The 15,448-nt window shown below is 57.2% G+C and overlaps 1 protein-coding gene across 5 annotated transcripts; it reads left to right on the top strand.

Annotated features, from left to right (window-relative positions):
* Positions 1-22: 22 nt before the first annotated feature.
* On the top strand, positions 23-15,396 carry TUFT1 (tuftelin 1). 5 transcript variants are annotated; one of them, XM_055696763.1, is made up of 13 exons: positions 23-253; positions 5,165-5,239; positions 5,520-5,624; positions 6,034-6,120; positions 7,995-8,075; positions 8,439-8,510; positions 9,136-9,249; positions 10,771-10,899; positions 11,671-11,765; positions 12,398-12,503; positions 13,029-13,112; positions 13,926-14,026; positions 14,360-15,396. In XM_055696763.1, exons 1-13 carry the CDS (start codon positions 47-49, stop codon positions 14,412-14,414), a joined length of 1,311 nt encoding a protein of 436 aa, XP_055552738.1. In that variant the 5' UTR covers positions 23-46; the 3' UTR covers positions 14,415-15,396. The 5 variants fall into 5 exon arrangements, with proteins under 5 accessions (XP_055552738.1, XP_055552739.1, XP_055552740.1 ...); XM_055696765.1 differs by lacking the exon at positions 23-253 and adding an exon at positions 714-847; XM_027810210.2 differs by lacking the exon at positions 23-253 and adding an exon at positions 1,473-4,344.
* The last annotated feature ends 52 nt before the right edge of the window (positions 15,397-15,448 follow it).

The following is a 15,448-nucleotide window of genomic DNA, read 5'->3' as shown; positions in this document are numbered from 1 at the left end:
TCAACTGGGAGGGAGCCAGCAGGGCCACCTCTGTCCCCTCTGGTCCATGTGGGCTGTGGCTCTGCATCGCCACCGCCCAGGGCTGTGCCAGGCTCGGCGTGCCCAGCATCCGGCCCACGGCGTCCCCGCTGCGGCTGAGCCAGCCCGGCACAACCGGTTCTGCCCTCAGCTCCTCCTGGACACGCGTGTCGGGGCCGAGGTCAACCGCCGTCCCCACCCTGTGCCTCGGTTTCCCCAGCGGCTGCTCGGCCCGGTAAGGCGGCAGGGCCCCGCCGTGCCCCAGTTTCCCCCATGGGCACCGTGGCGGGGGCGGGGCGGGGAGCGGGGGCTCGGGGGAGGTGGCGCTGGCTCCCATGGCTGAGCGTGACCCCAGTTTGGGGCAGAGCTTGTCACGGCTTGGCACACCTCGGCAGGCCTCAGCACAGCTCTGTCGTGGCTTGGCATGGCTCTGGCATGGCTCGGCACGCTTCAGCAGGCCTTGGCACAGCTCTGACATGGCTCGGCGTGGCTCAGCACAGCTCAGCACGGCTCTGGCATGGCTCAGCAGGGTTCGGCACGGCTCTGGCCCGGCTCGGCACGGCTCGACAGGGCACCCCACCGCTCGGCGCTGCCGGGCAGGCCCTGGCTTGGCTTGGCGAGGGCTCGGCGGGGCTTGTTGTTGCCGGGCTCGGCGCGGCACGCCGAGGGGCGGGGGGCGGGGCCGGGCGGGGCGGGGGCGGGGCCAGGCGGTGGGCGGGGCCGGTAAAGGCGCGGCGCGGCGGCGGGGCCCGGCAGTCGCGGCGGGGCCATGAACGGGCTGAAGGGCTGGTGCGCGGTGCTGGACGTGCGGCCCCACGGCGAGAGCCCGGTGAGCTGCCCCCCCCCCGGGCCCCCTGACCCCCCCCTCCCCCCGCCCCAGGCCTCCTCCCGCCGCTCCCGGGGGGGCGGCTGCTGCCCGCGGGGCGTCCCGGGACGTCGGTGTCGTCGGTGGAGCGCGGCTGTGCCCACCCGGTCCCCAGCCCGCCCGGCAGCCGTGAGGCGGGTCCGGGGGTCTGTGGGGGACCCTGTGGCCCCTCCCTGCTCCGGGGGGCTCGGGGGTCCCATCCCTGGGACCTTTGCTGGGCTGTGCCGCAGGGTCCCGGCTGAACCCCAGTGGGGCGGGCGAGGACAGCGAAGCACACGGAGGTGCACCCCGGCGTCGGCGTTGGGGTCCCGCCAGCCCCCCTTGTGCTTACGGGGGACTCCTGGAATCCCGGCTGGCACGTGGTCCTGCGTGGCCATCAAGCCATCCCTGGATAATGTGGTTTTTTGGGTAGTGCGCCCCTCGAGCAGCTGCCGGGGGCAGTGGGGCCAGGGTGGTGGGAACAGCCGGCCTGTTCTGGCGCTTTCCTCCCTGGGTTGTGGCAGGGCCTCGCGTTTTTCCCTTCCTTATCGTTGGGTTTTCCCCGTCGCCGTCGGGAGCCAGGCCATCGCCGCGAGGACGGGTGCTGGGTGGGGCTGGCAGCACCCCGAAGCCAGCGCCACACCGGCGCGGCACCCCGGCTTGCCCGCCACAGCTCGGTGCTCCAGTTTTTTGCTCGGGTTTTAGCCACCGGAGGGATCCCCCAAAAGACCGAAGCACCGCGCCGGTGCTCGGCTGCCGTCTGCCATGCCAGCGGCTGCCCGGCTGCCCGGCTCCCCGGCCCAAGCCCTGCCGGGTGACTCAGCTCTGAGTCTCCTTAGGAGAGTCCTAATTCCCCGCAGCTTTCCCGGCCTTATAAGGAGCGATTGCAGCGCTGGGTTCGTTTGGTTAATGGGTTATTACGGTGATAAGCGCCTCTGTAACGCCGGTGATCTCCAAACGCCAGAGCTGTTTGCTGCTGAGCCTCGGCGATACCCTCTGGGTCAGGTCAGGCCTGTTTTTATTTAACAGTCAGGATGGACAGACAGACCGAGTGCCTTCCCTGCGGTTGCAAAATGCCGCATCGGGATCGCCGGCTGTGGGTCAGTGCCGCCTCTCCTCCGCCCGGGATGTGGTCGGGATTTGCGTGGTTCCCTCTTCCCCGGGAGTGGAGTTGGGGTCTCTCCCTCCACCCAAAGTGAGGATTTTTGGGCTAGATGATGCAAAATAGACCAAAAGATTTAAAACTGGCTTTGGCGTCCCTGGTTGTCCTAGCTGATACTGCTCACCCTCATTTCCCGGGGATTTGGCTCTGGCCGGGTGGTTGGACCCAAAGGGCTGCTGGGATTTCGGGAACGCCTCCTGGAAGGGCAAGATGGGAGCACGGCCGTCCTGCCGAGGAGCCTGCAACTGCTGGTGCTTCACCGCAGCTGTTGCCCGGACCTGGCCACGTTAATTCATGGTTAATTCCCGAGGCTGGTAGTAAAAGCCATAAACACGTGCTGCCAGGCTGGAGGACCTCTCGGGGTGCACGGTTGGGGCGTTAAAGAAGCGTTTTCTGTGCGAGGAGGGTTTTTTCTAAGCAGGAGATGAGTGTGAGGTACTCCGTCATCTTCCCAGTGTGGGCCACGTTGCAGGCGCTCCTGCCTTCCCTGGAAAACAACGGAGGGGGTATAAAACCCAGTGCCCCCTCTGCTCCAGGGCTGGAAGCAGGTGAGTGTTGGCTGAGTGGATTTTATGCCAGCCAGGAGGTAAAGGAGCAGGTAGGGGAGTCCCTGTGACTCCACTACTCCTGTCCCAGCTGAATTTGACACCTTGGAGGGGGAGGACAGCATGTGCCAGCTGCAGCGTCCCTCTGGGTCACTCCGGCTTTGCGTTGGAGGAGCTGCTTCTCCTGGAAACTGCCCCGGCACTGGCAAGGAGCTGATGAAACTCTGGCTGTGGGACGGTAAAAGCAAAGCCCAAAACCAACCGTGCGAGGGCATTGCCAGGGACTGCCGTGCCGGTGGTGTGTGAGATGAGAGCCAAACGTCTCCTCTTCTCCATCCACCCAGTGCCGACCAGGCGCAGCTCACCACAGCCGAGGCTGCTGCAGACAAACAAGCTGGGCAGGGAGTGGTTTGCTTTAACCCAGCCATGGCTTCTACCTCCTGCACCTGCCTCAACCTCCTTAAAAGCATTTGCCGAGCTGAAAAAGCTGGTTTTCTTCCCCAGTGGGCCAGAGAACCTTTGCTCAAACATCCATCTTGTGTCTGGCCATCCTGCTGCCTCCCCCGCGCTTCCCCGGCGTGGAGGAGGATGGAGACGGCGCAGCCTTCCCCCGCCAGCATTTGCATGGGTGGTTTCCTTGTTGTTTGACCCGAGGTTTGGTAGTGCCGGTGCTGGTTGGGAAGGCACCGGCAGCTCTCAGCTTCCTGCTGCAGCCGGTTTGCGTTGGCTCGATGGTGGGTTTCCCCAGGAGCAGGTTTATTTGGGGTCTGCTGGGACAGAAAGCACCCGCGTGCCGACTCCAGATAGTTTTGGCTGCGGGGATGGAAATAGGCTGGTGCTTGTTTCTTATTGCAGTGGATCTTCCCCGAGTGAGCGATTTCCTTGGCAGCCTCCCACCCTTGCCCGGGCTTGACGGGATGGGGATGGTGAGCGTGAGATCCTGGCGCTTGTAAACAAAGCTGTGAGTAAGGACGCTTGAAGGGACTGACATGTGGCTGACAGCTCTGCCAGGCTCGTGCCATGCCAACGCTCCTGCCCTGCCATCGGCGGCCCAGGTGGGAGTGGGCTGCTCCATGCTCTTACCCCCGGCCTTCTCCTGCATCCCGCTTGCTTTAGGCAACAGTAGGATGATGAGTGATGCTTCGCATGCGGGCACTGCCGTGAGCCATTTTCTCTGCCATAAAACCTGAGTGCTTCTTGCATCTTCCCAAAACCACGGAACGTGCTACATCCAGCTGCTCTTAAGTTTTTCTGACCAAAGTTTCCAACTTCTTGGGTCTTGCCAAGGAAAACATTCCCTGGAGTAAGAGTTGCAGACAAGTATCTGGTTAAATGATCCGTACTGCTGAGTGCTAGCAGAGCCCCAGTGAAGTTTCTCTTGGATAATTGTCTTAACAGGGGAGCGAAGGGGTCTGGCTGCATGTTTGTGATCTGTAGGAGGGCTCCACGTTTCCTTGGGAGCTAGAGTTTGTGCAAGCAGTGTATACAAAATATTTTGGAAACAAACAGATGGCTTGTCGAGACTTGGATGGCAAAGAGAGCGCTTGGAAACGGGGAGGCAGAAATACTTTGACGTTGCTTTTGGAGAGCAGGAGGCTGACGTGGCCGAGGTGTGGCGAGGGGCGGGCGCTCAGCACTGCGCGGGCACCTACCTCAGCTCTGCAGTGCTGCCGCCCAAGAGCCCACTGCCGTGGCCACCACGCGCCAAATAGCTCCCGCATCCGGGGTCGTGTTTAATAAGGACCATGAGCAACAGCTACCTGGATGCTGACGAGGTCTGTTGGGAAAAGGGGGGTTCCACACTGCTGCGGGTGCACGGTGCCGGTGTTGAGCTGCAGAAGGAGAGTGGGCAACCCCATGGAGCGTTTTGGGTGTCTGTGCGGTGCTTTAGGGCTCTTTGTGTGCTCCGGGCATCGCCTCGAAAGCCAGCTGAGCTTTGCACGGTGCTGGATGTGGCTGAAACGCCGTGGCACTGGTAGGAAGGCTTTGGGTGAGGAGTTAAGTGGTAAAGGCAGACCAGCCCCTGGCTGTGGCTGGAGCCTCTGTGGGTGCTCGTGGCCCTGAGCCAGGGAGCGCCCTGCTGCTGGAGTGGGCTCCGCTTGGCCGGGGCTGTGCCTGCAGAGGACAGGCAGAGCCGTGGTGGCGCAGAGAAGGGTGAATCCAGCAAGGTCCCAGCGCATGAGCTGGTAACGGCTGCTTTTGCCCTTCTCCAGGGCTGCTACTGAGTGCTGTGCACTGGCCCCACCGTAGCCAGCTACCGTGACGGAGGACAGCCGTGACGCCTGGCAGCGGAGGGCAGTGCACAAAAATGAGCCTGGCAGTCGCTTCTCCAGCCCATCGGCATTACCTCAGCCTTGGCTGGGCCACGTCTCCTCCAAGCCCTGATGGGTTTGATAAATGTAGTCGTCGTGTGCTTGCTACAACTCATTTTAATCCCAGCGTTACTTCGCCAGCTGCAGCTCAAACCAAGGGGGAAGGCAGCTTGTCCACACGTCTGCAACGATGCTGACCTGGCTCTCGGCTCGTACCAGAGCTGGATGTAAAGAGACTTCCAGGGAATCTAAACTTAAAACTAAATCCCACCTCTTGTTTTAGGAAAGCGTGAAGGTGCTGCGGCTGACACTGCCGAATGACCTCCCCGGCGAGAGGCGCGAGCAGGCGAAACAGAAGGTGGGTCTCCCCTGCAGCTGGGTTTGGTGTTGAAAATACGAGTGTTTGAGCTAACTTCAGGAGGGGGGAATGGGTGTTTGGTGGAGGATCGGTCACTTATGCTTTGTGAATCAGAAAACTCGCCTCCTGGTCTGTTAAACCCTTCGGTGTCAGTTCCCAAGGCTGTGCTCAGTGCTGCGTTCCTCTGCAAAAGTGCATGATGCTTGTTTGACTGGAGCCGGGCAAACTGTTCCAGCTCATCCCACCTCTCTGAAAGCCCTGCCGCTTCTGTCTCTTGCAGCCGGTGGGAAAAGCCTTTGCCATGGTGGCCAACAGATCCAGCAACGGTCACTCCCTGGCCTCCGAATGCATCAAATCCAACGATGGCGATGAGGAGATCATCAAGGTACAGCCACTGGCTCCCTGCCTTTGTGGCAGAGCGATGTTGTTTAATAAGTGGGGCCAGAAAAAAGGTTTTGTCTGAAGCTATGCCGGCAGAAACCTCTCCAGGGCAGGACTGGTGCAGTGCAGCTGGCTGGCAGCACCAGTTTGGTGGGCTTCCCTGGCTTTGGGGGGATGCAGCAAGAACCTGGGGCAGCAGCAGGGGCTCTGTGGGGTGGGGGTCACACAGGAGGAGGAGCAGCTTCTAAAAATGCCAGGGAATTAACCGCAAATGGGAAATCTGTGGACAACATGCCTCGGGAAGCAGTGGGATTCCATGTCCCAGTCCCTGCGGAGCTGGGCTTGCTGCTGGTGTTCCCGGGCTGGCCGGAGTCGGGACGGTCTGACGTGCTGCCACTGTCTCTCCTGGGCAGGTTTATCTCAAGGCGCGGGCTGAGGGTGGCATGAACCACGACGAACACGTCAACCAGCTGAAAAGTGAAGTTCGTTACATTCAAGAGGTAGTTAACATCTGCAAGGGGCTCTGGCTTGCGCAGGGGCTTGCGGGTGAGGGTCTGGGGCACTCTGCTTCCCCCGGGGACATCTCCTGGGGTTTCCCTGTGAGCGGTGGCAATGCCCGTGCCGGCTGTGGCACTCGAGCCCCAGCTGAGCCCCAGCCACTCTGGCAAACTGGCAGTGGAGCTGAACTCTCCAGTTTGTTGACTTGCCTGTACAGGGCAGTAGCCTAATCAAGCGCCATAAATTAATTCAGCCTGACTAATTGCTCTGCTATATGGACTGAATTTGAAGAGAATTGCGTGATGACTTTCCCCCAAGGCTGTCCCCTGCATGCCTGGGTGCGGCACAACTAGAGCCTCTTGTTAAAAGGCAGTTTCTTTGGTATGTCTCATCTCCCAAAGTAAACTAGATGATGAGGCTCTCGGAAGTTTAACCCTTGCCTCTGCTCCTGGTGGGGATGTTATTTCTGGAGAGCTGGTTGCAAGGCACTGAAGCGGTTGCATGCATGTTCTGGAAAGCTTGGCCTGAAAAAAAAAAAAAAAAAGCAAAGCAAAAAAAAAAAAAGAGAAAAAGTGGAGGGAAAATATTAAATGTGAGTTTTCTCTCATGGGGCACTTTCTGTGCTGGGTGCTGGCCCCAGGAGCAGCGAGGGGCAGATCTGGTAGGGCAGCCTTCAGATCTTCTACGTCATCCTTCTGACTCCTCTGCCAAAACGCATGTTTTTTCCCTTCCTGAAAGCAAACAGCCTGTTCCCGCTGCCTGCTGCGTGCAGCCCAGACCTGCCTGGCTCCCGCCTGCCCCGGGCTGCAGCGCTCTGGGGGTGTTGCTCACCCAGACCTTATCTCGCAGCTACCTGGATGCTGCCGTTTTTCTGTGTGAGCCTTCCCACTCCTGGGGCTTCGGCTTCAGCTTTTCTGATCGGAGCTTTCCTGTAGCGCCCCACAGCTCAGATGGAGACAGGAGCTGGCTTTTAAAAGGGCCTCTTAGCAAGAGCTGAGCAGGACTTGGACCTCGTCTGGCCACAAAGGCTGTACATAGCCTTATCAGAATAGCTGAAGCAGCCTAACCGTGCAGTACAACTTAATCCTGCATGCGAAACCCAAGGGAATCGGCTAAACCAGTAAGTCACGGTGGTGGTACCAGTCCGCCTGCATCCAAGAGAAGTGCCCTGCGCTGGGTCGTGGTACAAAAACTGGGGATGACTCAATCCAGCTGGATCAAAGTCATGGACTGCTGTCCCCATGGGCTCGATTGCTGACCCGGGGGCCACACGTGCTCTCACCTTGCCCTGCCGCTGCCCAGTCTCCAGCAAACTGCTTTCCCCCAGCGCCTCAGGCATCTAAAATCAAGAGGTAGGGATGAAGCCATGCTGTTAATGCTTCAAGAAGGCTTTTCTTTGAAAAGCGTTGGGACAGCATTTGCTGTAAAAGCCTGTAAATCATTCCGCTGGCTCACTTGCTCTGACTAATTCGAGTAGCTGCAAGTCAAGACTGTACTTGTCGGCGTCCTGCAGCAAGGCAGAGAGGGAGCTGGGGAACAGCAAGGGTCTTCTCAGCCCTTCAAAGGTGAAGAAGACCAATGCATGAAAAATCAGTAGCTTCTCCAGATTGTTGCCTGGTTGTGGGGGTTTTTTATTAATTTTTTTTTTCCTTCCCATGATCGTGTGGGACAGCTGCCTCACAAGGATGGTATCTGCCAGAGACGGTGCTGCTTGCAGGCAGGGCTATAGTAAAACTAGAGGGTCAGGCTGGCAGAGAAGCCATCGACTGCATATCGGCGCAGGGCATCATAGCAGCCATCGTGCCTTTGTTTGATTTCTGTTAAGCTGAGTGACACTGTCCATGCAGATCAAGCTAAATTGACTTGCCTTTGCCAGGCTAGAAGTTCTTTGAAGAAGCTGCGGGAAGACTTAAGTAGTAAACTTGAGAACAGACAAGGAGATAAACAGCATGCACAGGTAACGGGAGCATTTCTCGGGCATTAAATGACATTTGACTTATTAAAAAGATGTCATCTTCGGGTCCGGAAAATGATAGAAGGGGCCTTAAAGATCGAGGCGCTTGTGGCAAATGAAAGCTACATCAGCACCGTTTACACGCAAAATTCAAAACCTTGCACAAGCCCATAACGAGGAGTCAGTAAGCAAAACGCATTGGCTGGCCAAATGCACTATTGCATGTTCATTTGCAGAAAAAAAACCCCTCAGTCTTGAGTTGCTGCGGTGCCCCAGAGCTAGCTGTCTGCATGTGACTGTGCTCTTGCGCGAGCGGCCATGCCAGCCAGCGTTACATCCCTGTCCATCTGTCCTTTGCTTACGCAGGTTGTGCTGGAAAAGCAGAACGGGAGCTGGCTGTACCCTGAGAGGCTGCGTGCCGATTCCTGGGAGGAGCAGGTATGGAGCTAAAGAGGGGGACTGCAGCACTACGGAAAGAAGTATCGGGTTTAGTTTGATCCATTCCTCCCAGCAGGTAACTTCAAACCTCTTCAGCACACGATCGGGTGCTCCTGCAGCAAACCCTAGTCCTTTTATCAGGGTCAGATCAGAAATGGAGGGCAGCTCTATTAAAGCAATAAAAATGTGCATAATGGGTTTTTAAACCTCTGCACACAAGACGTTTTTAGCAGAAGGGATAACAGGAATCTTAAGCTGGTAAATATTTCTCCAGCTCTTTGTCTTTCCCCTGGCTGGGGCAGATGCTCTGGGCTGGGGTTTCAGGCTGGGTTGCTGTGGACCTGGTTCATGTTGCGGGGTTTCAGGTTGCCCAAGTGCAGATCAGGATGGCATCCTGCAAACAGGGCTTGGAAGGCAACCAAAGGATACTGTGTGCGTTATCTTGAGGGCTGGAAGCTGTCGGCTTGAGCGTGGGAGGTGAGGACAGGAGCGCCTTTCGGGTTTTTTTTTCAAGCTGAGAAGTGATGTTACCGGGCTTTGTCACCAGCAGCGCTGCCCACATTGGGGTGGAGGGCTCCTTTGATACCTCCTGACTGCTCATCCTGTCCTGTTACCGTCTCTGCAGGAGGAGGACTGCTCAGGTGAAGACGTCGAAAAGATCCGACAGACGGCAAAGAGGCTGTTCACAAAGCTGCAGGAGGCTGAAAAGCGTCATCAGTTGGAAAAGAAAGCCTTTGAGGTGACTCTGCTGTGCACTTCTCTGCTGGGAAAGCATGATTTTTATTTTATTTTGGGGTTTTTTTTTTTCTTTTGGAAGCCTGAGGAGCCACATGGGCATGTGAGTTTGGGCTGCTGGAGGTGCCTGGCTTCTCCTCGCAGGGCAGTGGGCTTGGTGCACGCTGTTAAAACACACCAGGGAGTCCAAACCTGGGAGGCAAACTGCCTCCCTGGTTGCCCAGATGAGTCTGAAGACCTAAGTGCTTTCCCAGTTAAAAATCGCATAAAGTAGAAGCAGCAGCCAGGTTGGAAGGTGGTCCCCCCAGACTCTGCCGAGTCTTTCCAACTGTAGCCAGGCTCAGTGTCCAAGAGAGGTGTTTTGTGGGGAATGGGGACCAGCAGAGCATCCCTACAGGTTGCGCAGGGACAAAGGCTGTGGTTCCCCACCACAGTGCTGGGCTGCTGCGGCAGCGCTGGCTTGGGTGGTCTCTCTGGGAGCTCAGCCCCTTTCTCTGCAGGGCTGTTTGCCATCGAGGCGGGCAAGCTGACTGGGAGGCACCCGAGCCCTTTGCACGGGTCTCCTTGGCTTCTGCCTGCCGCGTGGTGCTGACGAAGCTGTCACATTCACTTCCCTCCCTTCTTCAGCCCTGTGATTAATTGTCCCTTTCGGTGTGTCTTCTGGTGACTGCTCATGTCCCGGATGGGCTGGGCCTGACTGCGTCACCTCGCAGCTCTGAGTGTTGGTGACAGCGGTGACGTCCCGGCTCGCATCCTGTCCTGCAGACCAAACTGGTCCTGGCCAGCCTGGGGGGTTCCCCGCAGCAGGTCAGGGGACAACGTCCGCTGGGGAAGTGGGTTTGAGCGACGACCGCTTCCTCCGGCACAGAGATGTCTGTCCGCCTGCCGCGGTGGCACGCGCCCTGGGGATATCAGTCCATCAATCCTTGCACTTGGGAAGTTGTGGTTTGGTGGCATTTTGTGGCATTTTGGGGTCTGGGGTCAGCTATGCTGCCGGCTGCAGGCTCTGAGCCTGATGGACATCCCCGGGGGTGGCAGAGGAGGGGGTTTTGGTGGTTGTTGATCCTGCCAGCGCTGCCCAGATGTTCTCAGTGTGCCTTGTTGTCTGAGCCTGCTCTCCAGCTGCCGTGGGGACCCCCGGGGACACCCTTGTCCCCTCTCAGTCCCTGAGCCGTTGGTGCAGGTGTGGGGCTGGCTGAGGTCAGTTCCTTGGGCAGGTGGCCCGAGAGGAGCCTGCAAACAGCCCCAGAGCACGTGTGGCTGAGAACGAACATGTCTCTTGCGTTTGAGGAGCCTTTATTGCTACAGCGTTTAAGCGCTGGCTCCTTTGAAGTGCTTTGAAGCCAGGGAGTTTTCTAAAGAAGCTTTTCTCTCTGAAGCATGTCGGGCTGTTTGCCGAGACGCCCGGCTGCCTGCAGCAGGATCTGCTTGCCAAGGCTTCGAGCACCAGTGCGGCTTCAGGAGAGGGCTCGGGTGTCCAGGCGCGCGAGGGTCAGGACTAAAGGCATCTCCATCTTGCTTGCAGAGGACAGTCTCGCAGTACCAGGAGGAAGTGGAGCAGACAAGCTCTGCCCTGCGGAGAGCAGAGAAGAGCGTGGTGGAGAAGGAGGTGCAGATGGATGAGCTGCAGAGACTCATGGCAGGGATGGAGAAGGTACCGTCCCTGAAGCCATGGTGGGGGGCTGATGGGATTAGCAGAGCTGCCTGGTCCCGCTCTGCTGGGGCGGGGAATGGAAGAGCCCAGTGGTGATGAGTTTGGCAGTACTCAGCGCAGACACCGCAGCGGGTCTTGGTCCGGCTGCAGAGTACCCACCGTACGGAGCATTTGACTTCCCAACCAGGTTTAACCCAACAGCATCGGGCAAAGCCAGCTGCTGGGAGCAGCTGAAAATTGACTGTTGCCAGTTTAGACTCACATTTCCCAGGTCTAGAAGATCTGGTTGGTCTGTGCAGACTCTTCCAGGGATCCTGGAAACGAGTACACAGTCTAGACAGCCACCCAGTTCTTCTCATGGGGGCATGAACACAACCTCCAGCCTTGATTATATATATTTATTTTTTTTTAGCTGTGGTCTGCTCGTAGTACTATTAAAGTCATAAATCTAACAGTGCAGTGCGAGCATGATCTGGGGCTGCGCTCCCTGGCCTGACAGCAGGGAAGGAGATGGGTTGGTGCCTTGCCTGTATCCTAGGGGTAAAGGAGTGGGACGACTGCTGTCGGTCACCTCTGTGGCTACCCTGCCTGCCTGTCTCTCGCATGTAAATTTAACGCTCATGAAAACAACCCGCAGATTCAGCGGGGAGGCTGAGCTGAGCCTGCCTGGCTCCCTGGGTGTTTCTAGCTCCCTGCTGTGCGGCAGAGGCCAGGGAGCATGTGTTGCAACTTGTTTCCGCGTGTGTAACTCGGCCTCTCACTCCGCCACAGGAGCACAGGAGTTTGCTGCTGAAGATGAAAGAAGGTGAAGCAGAGCTGGCGAGGCTGAGAAGCGTGGAAGGTGACAAGCTCGCCGAACAAGACCGGTGAGGCTTGGCCTCTGGCTCGGCTGCCAACTCCAGAGCAAGCCCACGCCGCTGGGTCGGGGTGTCAGCTCGCTGGGGCATGACTGCACATTCCTGCGAAGGGCGTGCTTGCTCTCTGGCTTGCAAAACAGCACCCTACTCCCAAGAGCTGACTAATCTCCAAATACCTCTTGAAGTTTTGCTTTGCTCGGAGAGATCCAGAGCTCTGGAGCTGGGCTGCCCGGAGACCTCTAGCGGCCCCGCTGCGGGCTGGGAGCTCGGGGCAGGTCCTAGGGAGCCTCCGGAGCAGCCGATTCTTCCCATAATGTCAGATTCGTTCCACCCAGCTGGTATCCTGGTGCTCCAGGGGCTAATTGGCAGTGGCTTGTTTCTGGAAGGCCTTGTTTTGTGGTCTGACTCTTCCTGATGTTCCTGTGTCCCTGCAGTCTGTGGTTGCTAGTCTTTGTGGCTCCTGCTTGAATAGGTTTTGTCTCTGCCTCTCCTTACCTTGTCTAGCCAAAATATTTCAAGACCTGTGTGGCTGTAGAGGAGACCTGGCTGATAAAAAGCTGCTCTGGGCATAACTGGGTGGGTGCTCCCTTTCTGGGAAGCCATCAGATGGCTCCTGGACTCTCGTCCTCTCCTTTTCCCAGGTCAGCACAGCTGGAGAAGGAGGTGGCCATGCTGCGGGAGAAGATACACCATCTGGATGACATGCTGAAAAGCCAGCAACGCAAAGTCCGCCAGATGATCGAGCAGGTGAGAGAAGTGGGGCTGAGGTGGGAGGACAGACAGGGGACAGCCTAGGAGGACTTGGAGGGGTCAAAAAGAAAAAAAGAAAAAGAAAAAAAAAATATAAGCTGCTTGAAAGCAAAGAACTGGTTTGTGGGGCTGAGGGACCAGAGGGACACAAGTTCAAAGGCAGCCCAGAGCCCTGTCCTGCAGCAGGGACTGACCCCAGGGTGACAGCCCACAGCGCTGCGGCGTGAGCTGCCCTGGGCTGGGGAAGGGAATAAAAGCAGTGTAAAAGGAGCGCTGTGCACCCAGCTTGGCCTGCTGAAAGAGTTAAATCTCAAGCCTGTGAGTGAAGGCTCCTTCACCTGGGGCTTAATTCTCAGACTTAATTTGAGGGGGGTTTTGATTTTTATGCAGACCTCGGAGTTAATGTTGTGGGTGTTAACAGGCAGAAGGGTGGCTGGCTAAGCTGCCCTCCTTCCTAGACATTTCCCTAGCCCAGCCATACACAAGAGGGATTTTCAACTGCTGTGAACTTTTCTGTTACAGCTCCAGAACTCCAAAACGGTGATTCAAGCCAAAGATGCCATGATCCAGGAGCTCAAGGAGAGAGTCGCTTACCTGGAGGCTGAGGTGCATATTAGCAGGGATGTTTCAGGGGGGTGCACGGGGTCTGCTCTGAGCTGGGAGCCTCTCACTGAAACCTCCTGTGTGACAGGTTTGTGTGTGCCTGCGGGTCGTGGCTGCGCTCCCTCACGGCAGTGAGCTTTGCTCTGGGCAGGGTGGCTGGCAGCAAAGCCCTTCCCTGGCACTGACACCTGCTTCATGTAGGAAAACATGCCCTCTGCAGCCCCAGGGGCTGTGCTGGTTCCCCAGGCTGGTGTGGTGGTTTCCAGTGCAGCCTGGGCTGCTGGAGCAGCTGTGAACTGAAGCCGAGTCCAAAGTAATCTCATCAAGCACATTTCTCTGGCAGCAAAACCCTCCTTGCTTACAAAGCTGCAGCTGAGTGCATGCGTGTCAGAAATTAAAATTGCATTCCAGCCTCTAGGATTGTAACAAGTGTCAAACCTCTCCTTTTTTGGAGAAAAACCAAGACTGCACTGGCACTTCTAGCATTGTCTTCCCTTCTTGGTGACACATTCTGGTAATTTCTGCATGGGGGCAGTGTGTGTGAGCACAGCCCGCTGTGAACCCAGGTGGAAAACAGGGTCAGGATTGGAGATTGCATGCTGGCAGGTTTCTGGTGGGTGTCCAGCAGGTCTCACAAACCATCCCAGCTCTCCTTTAGTGAGCAGTCCTTCCATGCAGCTAGATTTCTTTTCCCTCAAGAAAAAGCTGCCCCATTGCAAGTGATTATACCAGAGTGTTCCTCAGCAAGCATTCCGTGTGCCTGCAGCCTGCCCGTCCCCAGCTCCTCCTCGCTAACAGTGCCTCCATCTCTTGCAGAACCTGGAGATGCACGACCGCATAGAGCACCTGATCGAGAAGCAAGTCAGTCGGGGCGGCCACAGCTCCAGAGCACGCTCGAAGTCGGAGTATGTGAGCAGGTGTGTGGGGAGCAGGTGCCCTCCAGCGATGGGGGGAAGCCTGTCTGGCTGCTCAGGGTCCACATTCTACCTGGGGCAGCAGGAGCTGCAGTCTGGGAGATGATGCTGGGACTCAGGGATGTGCATTGTGTGGGGTTTTTTTCTGTTTGCAGAGAGGTCTCTGTTCCTGCATCCCTCCTTCAGGGGAGTACAGGGGAGGAGAGATCCCTCCTGTGGCCGGTTTTGGGGGGAGCTATTGTGACCAGGGCTGGGGCAGGACCCTCTCCTGCAGGTTTTCTCCCCAAACCCCATCCAAGTTCTTCTAGCTGAACAAAACCCCTCTGTCTCTTGCAGCAAAAGGCTGTCAGGCCCCAAGCCACTGCCTCTCATTCGAGTAGTGGAAACATGAGTTTCGAGGGCTGGTCCGAGCTGAAGACTCCCCTTGTTATCGTTGACTGGATTTCCCTGCTTGACTGCCGTCCTCTGGCCTCTGTGCTCCCAGAGTCTCCCCGGAGCTGTCGGCGGAGGGCTGTGCCCTGGAGAACTGTGGCAGCAGAGGACAGATGTAGCCGGGGCGGTCCTGGCAGAGGAAGGAGGTTTGGGAAGCGTCCACATTGCTGTCTCCATTGGGTCCCAAGGTCACACGGATGCCAGTTTGGAGGCTGGGACCCACCAGCCCCGGCGTGGACAAGGTGGCGCTCTGGCTGGAGTGCCAGGCTCGCCTTCCCTGGTCAGTCCTGGGTTTGCTGGGGTTGCTCTGTGAGAGCAGCCTTTGCTTCTGAAGGGCCTCATCCAAACAGAGCCCCCCCTTCAGCTTGCAGCTTGCCAACATGGACTTGGGGTTACCATTTTTTGGTTTAAAAAAAATAATAAATTAAAAATTCACTGTTTCAAAGAAGAAAGAAATCCTCCTTAAAATGGACTCCTTCCTACAATGAAGCCCAACGCATGACAAGTTGGGAGCCTCCACCTCCGATCTCCAGCACGTATCTGGCTGCTCCAGACTTGGCCAAGGCTCACGTGGCCAAAAATCAGCGTATCACCATGCTTTTCCCAAGAGCGTAGAGAAATTGTACCTGACATACGTGTAGTGTTTAAACCCAGAGGCTGTTTGGTTTGTTACCTGTATTTATTTCAATAAATTATTGGTGTTCTTCCAATGATGTGGTGACAGGCATGATTGCTGCTGTCCACCTCCACAGGAGCACAGTTGAGGACTGCCTGTCCCATGTTTGAACTGGAAAATACCAGCCAGCTTCCTCTGGGTTTGCGAGTTATTACCTGTCTCGTGTGTGCCCATGCTCAGGAAAGGAGCTTGGGTACCTCTAGAGGAAAGTTGTTGGCGTTTGTACTGACCACGTTAATACAAAAATACATGTGCCTTAATCCCTCTGACTGTAGTCCATTGAATAGATGTAAACAGTGGAAATGTACGGGGGTGGG

The sequence above is a fragment of the Falco cherrug genome, chromosome 19 (assembly GCF_023634085.1).
Source record: "Falco cherrug isolate bFalChe1 chromosome 19, bFalChe1.pri, whole genome shotgun sequence".
NCBI lineage: Eukaryota > Metazoa > Chordata > Aves > Falconiformes > Falconidae > Falco > Falco cherrug.
Note: the sequence above shows the minus strand (reverse complement) of the source record. Positions and strands in the feature narration are given on the sequence as shown.